This window comes from Orcinus orca, chromosome 13 (assembly GCF_937001465.1).
Source record: "Orcinus orca chromosome 13, mOrcOrc1.1, whole genome shotgun sequence".
Lineage (NCBI taxonomy): Eukaryota > Metazoa > Chordata > Mammalia > Artiodactyla > Delphinidae > Orcinus > Orcinus orca.
In genome coordinates this window covers 72,536,111-72,549,761 of record NC_064571.1, presented here as the reverse complement: position 1 = coordinate 72,549,761, position 13,651 = coordinate 72,536,111, and the positions used below count along the sequence as shown (strand labels likewise).

General features: G+C 52.9%; 1 protein-coding gene across 3 annotated transcripts in view; it reads right to left on the bottom strand.

Annotated features, from left to right (window-relative positions):
- The window catches only part of ADCY3 (adenylate cyclase 3), an 82,465-nt gene extending 68,967 nt beyond the window's left edge, over positions 1-13,498 (bottom strand). The window contains exons 1-2 of one of the 3 annotated variants that reach the window (XM_033425048.2): positions 12,528-13,498; positions 11,216-12,066 (exon numbers count right to left, since the gene is read on the bottom strand). In XM_033425048.2, coding sequence (XP_033280939.1) covers positions 11,216-11,890 — 675 coding nt within the window. In that variant the 5' untranslated portion in view covers positions 11,891-12,066; positions 12,528-13,498. The remainder of the gene's footprint in view (positions 1-11,215; positions 12,067-12,527) is intronic. The other 2 variants (XM_049695690.1, XM_033425050.2) reach the window with 2 other exon arrangements.
- Positions 13,499-13,651: the final 153 nt, after the last annotated feature.

The window sequence follows — 13,651 nt, the reverse complement described above, 5'->3', positions numbered from 1 at the left end:
ACCTCGTTTCAGTTTGCAGCCAAAGAGAAGTGCTAGCATGATGTAAGGTCCGGAAATGTCACCTGAGGACTTCTTGAAAAAGTTCAATGGGTTAGGCTGAAGAGGAGACAGAGAGAGAGCAAGATGGCTGAACTCAAATACTAGGAGGGCTGCTGGGTAGAGAACAAGAGGCAGACGTGTGCACTTCCTCTGGATAAACTAGAACCAGATGCTAAGAGGGGGCAGGATGGGGCTCCAGTAGGAGGGCCAGGAGCAAAGCTTATCCACCCCCTGTAAAACCTGCTGACCTTACACGCACAGCTGGCAGGATCCTCTCCAAAACTTTCCTGCACATCTGCTCCGACTTCTGGAGTGTCTCCCAAAAGTCAGTTGTGTTTAGTCCCAAACCTGCTTATGTCAGTTGTTTTTTGGTATTACATTTACATAACTTACTGAAGAACCTAAACAGATAAAATATGAGTATGAAAGACAGTTGTTATTTCTAAGAAAAGTAAAGTGAACATTTTGGAAGTTCCTGAATAAATGTAAGTAGCTAATAGAAACTGCTGCTGAATTAGACGTGGGCAAAACTGCAAAAATTTAGCCCCCCCCAAAAAAGTCATAAAAATCTAGGATTCTGTACCTAGATTATTTCCAAGTGACTTTTAATCCTCCCTCCACTTTAAGGAAACTAGAAATTACAGAGGACACATCTTAGCTACAAAAGGCCTCAAGGAACACCAACAAGAGCACCCAGATGCGAAGGAAAGATTTTTCCTTTCCACAAAAGCTGAGCAGCTAAATGTTTTCAACTGAAATAAGCTATTTTAAATGCATATAAATGTATATATTTATGTGCAATTTTTTGTGATTGCTGGATTCTACTGACTTCTAAAAATCTACTTCGTTGAGTTATAGTTTGCATACAATAAAGAGCACCCGTGTAAAATGTGTATTTTGGGAATTCCCTGGTGGTCCAGCGGTTAGGACTCTGCACTTCCACCGCAGGGGGCCGGGGTTCAATCCCTGGTCGGGGAACTGAGATCCCCCAAGCCACGTGGCACGGCCTAATAATAATAATAGTAGATAATAAAATGTATATTTTGATGAGTGTTGACAAATTCACACAGCTGTGTGACTACATCCACAATCACCACAGGGAACGCTTCCTTCACCTCAGAATGTTCTTTGTGCCCCATCCAAACCCCCGCCTCGCCCCACAGTGTCTAAGGCATCATGGCTCTTACACAATGTGTCAAGGTCATCCAATGACCACCGGTGCTTACCACCATCTAGCTTTGTTTTTACTCCCTTTTTTTCCCCATACAGTAAAATTCACTCTCTTTGGTGTATAATTATGTGTTCTGACACACAGCTGTGTGACCCCTATCACAATAATTTAACTTTCTGCATTAACTGACCAACCACCTGTCTCAACCTCATCAGATTAGAGGACTTGCACTGCATTTGGACCTAGAAGGCTTGGACTTGACACCAGCCACACTCTCTAATCCTGGGCACTTTATTACCCCTGTAAATTGAACTGTGAGCTCCACGATCTTTTCTACCGCTAAATCCAGTGATAAGTGTCACGAGGTGTGCGTGAAAACGAACAAAATGAGGCCACCCAGGAGCAACGGGGACACCCCACAGCCCTGTGTCCCCTTTATTCGCAATAAAGGGAACAAGCTCCACAGAGCTCAAGCATTCAACCTAGTGGAAGAGCAGGCTTGACACTCCTCCAGTCCAAATCATTCCAGAGACTTCCTTCCCTGTCTCCCCCACCTGCCACTAAATTTTTTTTAAAACATCTTTATTGGAGTATAATTGCTTTACGTTGTGTTAGTCTCTGCCGTATAATAAAGTGAATCAGCTATATGTATACATATATCCCCATATCCCCTCCCTTTTGCGTCTCCCTTCCACTCTCCCTGTCCCACCCCTCTAGGTGGTCACAAAGCACCGAGCTGATCTCCCTGTGCTATGAGGCTGCTTCCCACTAGCTATCTATTTTACATTTGGTAGTGTATATATGTCCATGCCACTCTCTCACCTCGTCCCAGCTTACCCTTCCCCCTCCCCGTGTCCTCAAGTCCATTCTCTACGTCTCCTGCTACTAATCTTAACTGATTCCTCCGAAAAGAAGGAATAAAGGAAAAAGATATTAAGTGAAAAGCCACGGCTGTGATGCAAACCAACAACCCTGCATCAAAAGTACAGAATTCTTTGTCCTCACAGGGAACTTCAACTGAAAAGCATGTGTCTCATTTCTAAGACAACAACAAGAAAAATGGTGGCCCAGCAAAAAAACTGATAAATAAATAATGGGGTGATGAGTGTCTGATGACCCAATCCAGGTGCCCTGCAGACATCCAGTGCATGGAGCTGCTCTTCCCTCCCTTGGGGTTGGCCCCAGCTTTTTAAAAATTCCTCTCCATCAGAGCCACTAATACTCATGACAGCGACAGCCAAAGCAACAAGCATTTTTCTAGCGCCAGCTGTGTATCCGGCCCTGCACCAACCAAAAGGACATGTTTTCATCGCTAGTGTGTGTTTCATCCCTACACTAACCCAGCGAAGGAGGTGTTATTAGGCCACTTCACAGAGCAGAAACTAGACTTAGATTGAATAATGTACACAGGATCCCCCAGCTGGTAAGTGGGGGGAGCCAGGAAGTAAACCAAGTCAATGACTATGAAGCCAGGGCCCTCAGATTCCCGAAGCAGAAAAGCCCACCCACGGGTCAGGCTTCCGAGGCCCCTGCGTTAGTTTAAAATGTAGAGGTCAGTTGGTCTGAGACAGGACACTGAAGGGACAGGACATGGTGGTTCCCTAAAGTAACCACCTACATTGGGCCCTTTACTGAAATAAAGAGGCAGTGTCCCAGATCTGTCCCCAGAGATGGGCAATATAATATTCACAACTACAACCCCAATTTAGGGAAGGGGGGATTAATGTGTCTTCCAGAGTGCTCAATACTGCACAATGAAAGATAAACTGTAACCATGCGTAGGAGTTTAGAAAACAGAGTGCTGACAGGTGAGAAACTGTGGCACTTTTCTGGCAATCTGGGGGAAGCTGTGTCTAGCTGACAGCGTCACCCAGTGCTGGGAAACGAGCCCGGGGGCGGCAGGGGGCAGCTCCCAGCCCCAGCCTGGGAAGATGACCGCCCCTCAGCACCAGGCAATGCCCTTTGCTCAGATCCCCCTCCAGGAAATTAGTGATGTGGTTTCTTAGGAATTTGCAGTAAATTTGTGCCAAATAACAGAGTATTCCCCTTCCTGGGAGGGTGGGAAGGGCCACCTACCACCAGCAGGTCGGTGACTAAGCCTTGGGCTTATGGGTCAGTCTCTTAAGAATGAGACCCAGGGGGATCAAGTCCCCAGAGCCCGGTCCCCTTGGGTGAAAACCTCAGCCTTCCAGGGGCAGCCCAGGAGCCCACCTAGGGCCAACTCTGGCCTGGAAAGGTGGCTGCCCAGCCTGACACTGCCAGCTCTGACTCAGCTGGCCCCACGTTACATTTCATGGGGACCAGTCCTAAGATGACGCGGAACACAACCCACAACCGCGGAAATCCCGCCAGGGTTCAAATCCAGTCTGCTTACGCTGGGGTTTTGAATGGGGGTAAAGCGTGAGGTGGGATTTCTTCTGAAACGTGTCATTTTCTTTTCTGTTTACAACAAAGAAAGTGCTCTTGAAGAGAGGAACGGGAAAGGGGAAGAAAAGGTTTCATTACTAATCAAATTTCTTCGGAACCACAAAGAGGAATTTTGCTGGGAGAAACAGCTGAAAACGTGATCGGAGGAAGGAAGGAGCATTAGATATAAAATCACCAGGAGGGGACAGGAGAGAGGCCATGGGCCTGCTAGTATTACATACAAATAATAATAAGTAAATGAAATATAGATGATAAATACATAAAATTAATAAATTAAGAGTAACCAAATGCCCTACAGAAAATGAACAGTTGAGTTAATTATGGTACATTTAGCCAACATCATATTATGCAGCCATTAAAAATGATGATTGCAAGGCTTCCCTGGTGGCGCAGTGGTTCAGAGTCCGCCTGCCGATGCAGGGGACGCGGGTTCGTGCCCCGGTCCGGGAAGATCCCACATGCCGCGGAGCGGCTGGGCCCGTGGGCCATGGCCGCTGAGCCTGCGCGTCCGGAGCCTGTGCTCCACAACAGGAGAGGCCACAGCAGTGAGAGGCCCGCGTACCGCAAAAAAAAAAAAAAAACAAGTGGCAAAGGAGTACTGATTAGCACTCTTGAAGAGTTATATAAGTCTTGCTTTAAAAACATCATTCTCTAATCACTTAGGTTAGTACCAGAACATTTCCCTAGCCTGGACCTAACCAAAAATTTGTCAAACTGTCAACCAGAGTTGATGAGGAAGGAAGTAAAGATAAAAGCAAAGCAGGAAGGTATTTATTCAACAAACATTTATAGAGTGACAGCCAGGAACAAGGCACTGCAAGGGGCTGCAGAGGGCCTGTACTATTGCTCTTACCCTCCTTGAGGCAAACAACAACCTGCTAGGAAGACAAATTCGACATGTTTCTGAAGGATGCACACTGGCAAATTCCCACCTCCTGGGAAAGGAATACAAATGCCAGAGCCAGGCTGCCCACCTAGCTGACATGTGGACAGAAAGGGCCGGCACTGGTGCTGGGGTCGTGACTAGAGGCAGGTGTGCCTCCCCGTAACCTAGTGCAGTACCCTGGACAGACAGGGTATGCGTGTTGGAAAAGTTAAGAAAAAAATTCTTCTTCTGAAGGTAAGGTAAGGCAAAGCCCATGCAGGTGAACCACGAGCCATCATCTTTTCACGTGCAATGCAGTTTCTAACTTTCTGAAAAATCTTAGAAATGATGTATTGGCTCTCGTTGAGAACCAATACCTTCAAAAAGTTATATACAGTCATCTCTCAGTATCTGGAGAAGACTGGTTCTAGAGGCCTCCGTGGATAACAATGGCATATATAAAATGGCATAGTACAATGAAGACAGTCGGCCCTCCATATCTGCAGGTTTCACATTCACAGATACAGAGGGCTGACTATATACAGCCAACTATACAGTGGACCACATTTCTCACTTCTGAGGCATCCTGTGGTACCCCACCCAGACTCATGGCTCTCTTCATCTCTTCTCCCCAACATCCACCACGTGCCACCTGGTTTAGTAAACAGCCTCAGAAGACGGCTGCCCTCCATTCCTTCCTTCCCTGTATGTACATATCACCCTCATGTCAAGGTGTAGAATCAATTTCCCCTTATCTTGCACCTGGGTTACCCCTGTGATGTGCTTTGACCAATAGTGATGGGTCTCGCCTTTAAAACCTCTGATAGCTACCACTGTCTCCCAGACACCACCATGCTCCACCATGCTGTGAGGAAGCCCAAGCTAACCACTTGGAGGGGTCACTGGAGAAGCTCGACGGCTTTAGACATGTGAGTAAGGCCTTCTTAGAGCTTGCCAACAAAGCTTTCAGCTGAATGCCGGCAATGAATGAAACAGTCCAGGCAGCCAAGTGAGTGACCTCGGCCAGTGCCACGTGAGGCAGAGAAGCATCCAGCTGAGAGCACAGTCAACCCAGAGAATCATGAGATAAACTGTTATTGTTTTAAGCCAAGAACAGTTGTTATTGCTTTAAATTTTGAGGTTATATGTTATATAACCACGGATAACTGAAACAGGGTAAATGAAGGAATACATGTGCAGTAACGCCACTGAGAAATGGGCCAACCCACATTAGTGAACTTCCTAGAGAGCCCAAATGTAATCCTTATTTGTCCAAATGTGTTCTTATCCATTTCTGACAAAAACGTTTTTAGAATGCAGTATTAGACCTCACTTTATACTGACTGTAATTTAATATTCTCTTGAAGTGGGCGTCATGATTACAGATATTGGTGACTACAATGTCCTGTAATGTAACAATGCCTCCTAAAGGGGCATAAGGAATGTCGGCTGCAACACGGAACCCCCAGACAGCTCTGCTCCTTGATCAGTGGCAATACTTCTGCCCCTAGAAACACCTCCTCAACCCCCATGTTGTTCCTTCTCATGGTTGTGGGTGGAGAAACTAAAGACCCAATCCTGTTGGAACTGTATCTCAACAGACTCTTAGGGAAGATCTTTTATGACTGCAGAAGAGAAGGAACTCTGGAATCCCACTGACCTAGATTCGAACCCTGCTCCTCTACCTTCTAGCTATGTGGCTCCGGACAAGCCATTTCACTCATCACACATTTCAGTTTCCCCATCTGTAAAAAGGAAATACTTTCTACCTCTTGCTGGAAAATACTTGACTGACATACAGCAAGAGTTCAGCACACTGAGTACCTTGTCCATCCCCATGTTCGCTGGTTTCCACCTAGGGGTTACCTCTGAGCTCACATGTCTGAGCGTCGGTCAGGACTGTACCCGCGGTAAAGCAGATCATCACGAGTACATATGTTCATGAGGGGACAGCTGGGGGTTGGCTGAAGGTTTATTCAGGGTTGAAGCACCCTACTGGGATTCACTGCACATTGATGAAGAAATTGCAGAATAACCTGGAGTCCTAGCAATTCTGCCTCTTGGAGATTTCACCAGACCTTGGCATGGAGACTGGTGCCTGGACCTGGCCCCACTGACGCGGCCCTCTCCAGAAAAACCCGGCTGATGACAAAGTGTTGATTTAAAATAATAAACACGAGGACTCCCATGTGCATGGCAAAATGTCAGTGAAATCACATGGGTGAAAGGTGGGACCTAAAATGCATTTGCACGATGATGCCAGACTGGAAACACCCTGTTTACACACAGAAAAGGATCAGAAAAGGCCCCAGAGAAATGTGACCAGGGGAAGCACTGAGGGGGGAACTTTCTGCAAAGTTGTTCACATGTTCAATAATTGACTATTCTTCCCCCACGTGCAGCTGGATTCGATGGCCTCCTGGTCCCCTTCTGTGCATTTCCTTATTATCCCGGTTCCTACATGATACCCATCTGCACGCTTTTTGTAGAGGATGAGCCATCTGTGGGACAGGGGCAGAGCCCAGGGCCAAAGGACCAAGAACCGGGTTGGCTTTGCCCCCTCCCAGCCTGTGTCCTGCACACACGCCTCAGCTGCTCAGAGCCCCAGGCTGCTGCCTCCCCGCCTAGCTCCCGTTCCGGCTTCCCCCACTCACTTCTCATACACTCCTGGCCACGTTCCCAACAGGAACATTCTGTCACAGGCTTCTCCCTGCCCTTGCAACCAATTCCCAGGGTGAAACAGAGGGGCGCTTCCTATGATATTTTAGGTCCTCCCACCTCTTGGCACTGTTCTTCAACACTGCTTATAGCAAAGGCATCTGGGGGCAGCCACAGATGCAGGAAGGAGGCCCAGATGCCAGCTTCCAGAGAAAAAGAGGCTTTCAGGGAAGCCCCCTGCCCTCACACCCACCATCTCACTCACCAGTGATCCCTCCCCAGTTACCCAGCCCCTCTGTCTTCTCTTGTCCTCCTGAGCCTCAGTTTCCTCATCTGTAAAATGGAGCCAGTAACACCCAGGAGTGATTGAGACGATGTGTATGAACTTTAGCTCCAGCCTACAGACAGGGCATCTGAAGCATCAGCTTCCTCACACCCTCCCCACTGAAGCCCCCCGGAGCCGAATATTCATTCACTGGGCGAATGATTTGCTCTGTGATTTGTAGGTGTGAAAGGAATCCCACATCCACTGCTCTATCATGTTCTCATTTGTGAATAAAGGTCTTAACAGGCTAGTAACTCCAAGAGAGAGTTTTGCCCCTAAATAGCCTTTCTGCCGTGAAATAAAGCTATAAAATATGTTTCAGGGGTTCCTCGCTCCTAGCTTGCCACAGTCTCATTCCTTTCAGGACCCTGTCAGAAGCTAACAGGTGTCTGTGGGCACATGTGAGGGTCCTGGGAGCAGCCACGGGCCGCAGGAATGTTCCCTACCTCGGCTGCATTTTCTCCCCACTCCCATCTCCCCCTTCATCCTCCCCCATCAGCAGCTGCCTGGTCCTGCCCTCCACCCCCTCCTGCTTCATCAGCTCACCCCTTGGGCGGCTCGGGGTGAGTAAAAGGCAAGCTGGGCCAGGAGCCAGGCAGGGGGAGGGATGTGGGAAAGGCCTGCCGGCCGCAGCTTGCTCCTCCCTCCCTCCAACCCCACGCCGCGCTCTCCTCCACCACAGCCTCCGACGACATGATCTGACACCCTTCAGTCCCAGACCCCAAAGGCTGCGAGGCCATACCTGTTGCTCAGTTAGAGCCACCCATTCACTGATAAACGAAGCCCCAGCATCGCCCCATCCCACAGCCCCGGACTCCACCTGCTGTTCAGTGGGAACCCTGACCTGCCTACCTCCCAAGAGAAGAACCCAGGCAGCGCAGGCTGTGTGGCTTGTCCCTGACACTTCAGGCTACCCTGAGGCCCCTGTGTCCTTCTGTCTTTCTCCCACAGAGCCAAATATGGGTTTGAGGGGATGAAGGGTGCAGAGGAAGACTTGGGCACTGGAAAGGTTCCTTCGGTGCTGCCGGTGACAGCAGCACTCACAAACCCCCAGAAATCCAGTGTCTGCTTCTAACTGGGAAACTGGGTTCATCCCCCCACCAGCCCAGAAGGGGGTCCCTGGCTGGAGCCAACAGGTGACGGGAGAAGAGAAAGAAAAAGGGAGTCTATGGGCAGAAGACAGCAAAGCAAGGAGGTGCCGGGGGCTGGGGCTACTCTGATTGTGGGGGGAGGGGGGGTCTGGTTGCCGGTTCTCATACCCCTGTCCTCCAGCCCCTGCCCACTCCTATCCCTGATGGTGCCCCATGCCGGGAGGTAACAGGGGACCAGGGAGCTGCAGGCAGGTGAGCGAGCTTCATTCCATGGCCGGGGGGTCTGTGTCTAGGTGCTCTCTCCATGACAACACGGGGCCACAGGGGGCTCAGGGTTCCACCGTATTCTGAGAGACCAAATGCAGGGACACTGTGACTTAAGACTTTGGTGAGTGGGCCTGGGAACCCAGGCACCTTTTAAAAAGTCACATGATGGGACTTCCCTGATGGTCCAGTGGGTAAGACTCCACGCTCCCAATGCAGGGGGCCTAAGTTTGCTCCCTGGTGGGGGAACTAGATCCCACATGCATGCCGCAACTAAAGATCCTGCATGCTGCAACTAAGACCTGGTGCAGCCTAAATAAATATTTTTTTAAATTGTTAAAAATAAAAAAATATATATATAAAGTCACATTAGTCCCAAACAAGTGACTCAGAAACTTCTGGAACACAGCCCACTGAAAGCTGGGGCCTCCTGCATTCTATCTCGGGCTCCCAAATGGACCTTGGGAGTCACCTCTCCCTCCCCATCTAGTCCCAAAGCTGCCTCCATGTCAAGGTCATGCTCTCCTGGGATACTAATATTGCTATTCTTGATTTACTTATTTTTCTATCTTTTTTTTCTGTTTCCTAATCTTTTGGAGTTTTTCTTAGCAGCGCCCAAAGGACACCAGCAATCAAGGGTTCAGCCTCTTGGGCTCCAGTGGGGAGAATTTCTGATGTGCTCCCTTCATGGGCAGCGAAGCACATGGGAAACTCATGTGGTCCAGGGGCCCTGGCAGAGAGGAAAGGGCTAGAAGTGACTGTTCAGTAAAAGGAAAGGGTTCAGAGTTTGATCCCAGGCCCCAGAGGCTGCCATGCCCACCTATCTGCCCCCAAGCTGTGCTTGTCACCGATTCCTGATAGGAATGCCTCTCTCGCCATTCTTGCCCAGAAAGCTTCCAGCAGGGCCCTCAGCTGGCAGCAGCACAACCTTAGGTTCAACAACCCGGAAGTCATGAGGGGAATGGCAGGCTGTCACCCTTTACGCACAGGGCATTGGGAGAAAAAGGGACCTTTCTGTGTGCCTGCACCAATCCGTGTGCACCAGCCCAGGGCTGGGCCCCTGCAGCATCAACACACAAAGCTTCTGTGAGAGAGGACACTGTGTGAGCCAGAATGGGAAAACAGGAAGAATATTGGTCCAAGAACTAGGAAAAATTTAAAACAGAAGAAAAACCTGTGTTTCAATCTAACTAAGCGGGAGGCAATGGGACAGCCCCACAGGTTTCTTGCATCAACCACCAATGGCACTGCTGCGCCCCTGGACACTCAGCCCCCAATCACAGGAGACTAATGGCTTTGGCCAAGATGGCGGTAGCAGTGTGACGTAGTAGCAAGAGCACTGAAATGGGAATCTAGAAATGGACATTCCAGCCGCTGACTGCCACAACTAGCTGCGTGGCCTTAGAGAGGTCACTCTCCATCTCTGGGCTCATATATAAAATAAGCAGGTAGTGGGTAGGACGCACAGCTGTGGAATTCATTGACTCTAAGCCCTGTGGAGCCCCCGCCCCCAGATAGGTTACCAGATAATAAGTGCAGAAGGCCAGGAATCACACCTCCCGATCTCTGTAGCCCCTCAGAACCTACTCAGGGTCTTGGCACCCAGTGGGACCACAAGACTACCTATTAGTTAAGCTGAGGCCAAAATTTCACCCCTTCCACAGGAAGGCATCCTCTGGAACCAGCAGACACCCCCTCGCTGTGGCCGGCGACCCTGGCCCCGTTTGCATCCCCATGACATGCCTTCTGTGGGGAGACCACCACTCCCTACATCATCTGACTGCTCGGGCACCCTGAGCTCCCAGCAGAAGTGGGATTTACGACAAACACACAGTCCTTCACGTCTCCTTATCTGAGGTTACCCACAACCTTTGATCTTAATAACAACCACTTTAGGCAGGCCAACTCTGTCCCCATTTGACAGAGGGGCACTGAGTCCACACACTCAGTCTCTCGCCGAAACCAGTCGATGACAAGCTAGAGACCAGAAGCCAAGGGTGCCCTCTTTCCCCACAAGAGGTCTTCCTAGCAGAACTCAACGACAAACACAAGGCTGCCTCGCTCAAGACCAGGCCCAGGCGGGCCTTCCTGCCACCCACGCGGGCTGGGCACAGGTGACAGAGTGGCCAATGTTCGGAAATCCTCCAACCCCTAAGGCCAACCACAGACAAGCTCTGTTGCAAAGCCAGGGGTTGAGGGAGAGCTGGTCCTTCCTGCACAGGCAGATGAGAACCCCAGACCACGACCCCTGCCCCCCGACATTCTGACTCAAGGGCAAAGAAAACAATGCCACCCCCATCTCCAAAACGGGTACCACCTCAGCTGAGAGCTGCTGGGAAGAGAAGCCGCTGGGTGGGACAAAAGGTGGGACTCACCTCCCTCAGCAACTGCATCCCCTTCAGCCCGTCCCGCTGCTGCTGGGCCACGGTGACCCCCAAGACGAGCGTGTGCACGACGCAGGAGACCACAGAGATGATGACGATGGGGCTGAGGCTGAGGGGCAGCGTGATAAAGAAGGAGAAGACGAAGAAGGCCTGCCAGCCCACCGTGTCGCTGGCTGCATGGGCGCGGGAGAAGTTCAGGCCCAGGTACGAGAAGACCTGGGCTGTTATCAGCAGCCACAGCAGGTAGGGCACCACTTTCCGGGTGACCCGGTTGGGCAGCAGCCCCTTTTTGCAGAGCACAAACAGGATGATGTCCAACACCAGCCCCACCCCGGCCACAGCCAGGGGAGCCAGCTTGTCACTGGAGAAGACCACCGCGCACATGACCACCACGTAGCAGTCGAAGAGGGCCGCGAACACCACCAGCACCAGCAGCGTCTCGTGGCGCTGCCTTTTGAAGTAGGTCTGGTACAGGTTCTCCAAGGACTCCGGCACGAAGGTCAGCCGCATGAAGCGAGGCAGGCACAGGCAGGATCCCGAGTTCCGGACAGAGATCTCATGGGTCCGGCCCACCCTGCGGTCAGGGTCAGAGGGCAGGCTGACGGAGTACTCGGCTGAGTACTCGGCCGAGTACTCAGGATCGGAGAAGCCCTGGGTCCTCGGCATCCTGGCTGGTGTCTGCTTCTACTGGCTCTGGAGAAGCGGACGGTGAACAGAGGAGGGACTCTGGAATGGGCCACCTACCAGGGCTCTTGGGGACCTGGGGCAGGCTGACGGCCGGCCCCCTCGGGCAGGAACACAGAGCTGGCTTCCCCGGCACAGGCAGCACTGACCATCTGGAACTTAAAAGGACATCACTGAGTAGAAGCCCCTCTTCCTTCCTACCTGTGCTTTCTCCACAACCCACTCCAGCTGTCCTCAAAGAATCCTTGCTCCAAGGGGCTCCAGAACCAGGGCCGTTCTCCCGCCTCCCCCATACTCACTCCACCACCCGACCACACACACTTAGTCCTGTCCGCCCAAACACTCCGTCTCCTGTCTCTGCCTATGGACGGGCCTGGCCACCTCTCCATCCGTCGCACCCTTGGTCATCTCGTCTCTCTCAGTCCCTGACTTCCTCACGTAAATCTCCTCCAGGCCCAAGCCTTAGAAGGTCTAGATAAAACAAGCTAGAAAAAAAAACTGGGGGTTCCCGAATCTTCCTCTGTTTACTTCCTTTCCCACCCAGCTCCTCGGCCACTCGGGCTCCCCACCTCGGGGCACTGTTTGCCCTCCGGAAGGCTGGCCCTGCCCCTCCGTTTACCTGTGCAGAAACTCGGGAGCCGCGTGGTCCGGGCTGGTCCCCTCGCGGGCTGCGAGGCCGAGTCACGCGTGCAGCGGGAGGGGACAGGAAGGCTCAGCGCGCCCGGGGGCTGCTTCCCACGGAGCCGCGCTGCCCCGCCAGAGCCACGGTCCCCAGCCGGGGCGCGACTCTCCCGCCGTCAGGCCGGGAATCCGGCCGGGAGAGGCGCAGGACTGCCCCTCAGCATCCACAGGCGCCCGGCCGCAGGAGAAAGGAGGAGGAGGCGGCGGCGACAGAGGCTGGAAAATTCGGGGGCGCCCGCCCCTAGGGCTGGGCTCGCGGGGCCGGCATGCGCGGCCGGCCCCCTCCCTCTGGCCCCTCAGTGGTCGCGACGGCGCGGCTAGGGGCGCACCCGGGGCCCTCCGCGGCGGGAGCGAGGGCCGAAGCCGGGGAAGCCCGCCAGCATCCTCTGGCCCGCCCGCGCGCCGAGCGGAGCTAGCCGAGTCGGGGCGCTGCGCGCTGCACAGTGAGTCCCCGCGCGGCGCTGGCGTCTCCGGGGCCACGCGCGCTCCAGGCCCCGGGAGGCGGGCGGCGCCCCTCTCTCCCCGCAGTCGCCGCCCTCTCGGCGAGCGCGTCCGTAGTGGGGGTGGGGGGGGCGGGGGTGAGGCGCCCGGCTCCAGACCTGGCCCGGCGGGGGGAAGGAGGAGAAGCGTGAGGAGGAGCGCGGGGGCGAGTTGCAGGGCCCCTAGCGGCCCCAAGCTCCGACACCGGGCGGCGAGCTGGCGGCGACGACTGCGTGGAAGCTCGGAGTGGGCGGTGGCAGGAAGGATGGGTTAATCAGCGCCTTTCCCCCCGCAGGCCCGTCTCAGAAGATAAAAGCCCGGGACGTGCCCTCCCGCAGGTGAGGCGCGCTAGGGGCATCCCGGGCGCCCCCTCCTCTGCCGCAGCTTCCTTCCGGGCTCGGAGAGGCGGGGGCTGAGGTTTGCGGACGGCTCCCCCCGCCGGTGCGCCTGGCCTGTGTCCCCGCCCACCCTGGCAGCTTTCCGCAGAAGGGCCCGCAGCTGAGACTGGTTCTTGAAGGAAGGGGGTAGGAGTGGCCCAGGAGGCACGTGGAATTGGGAGAGAACCTGCTTCAAAAAGATCTC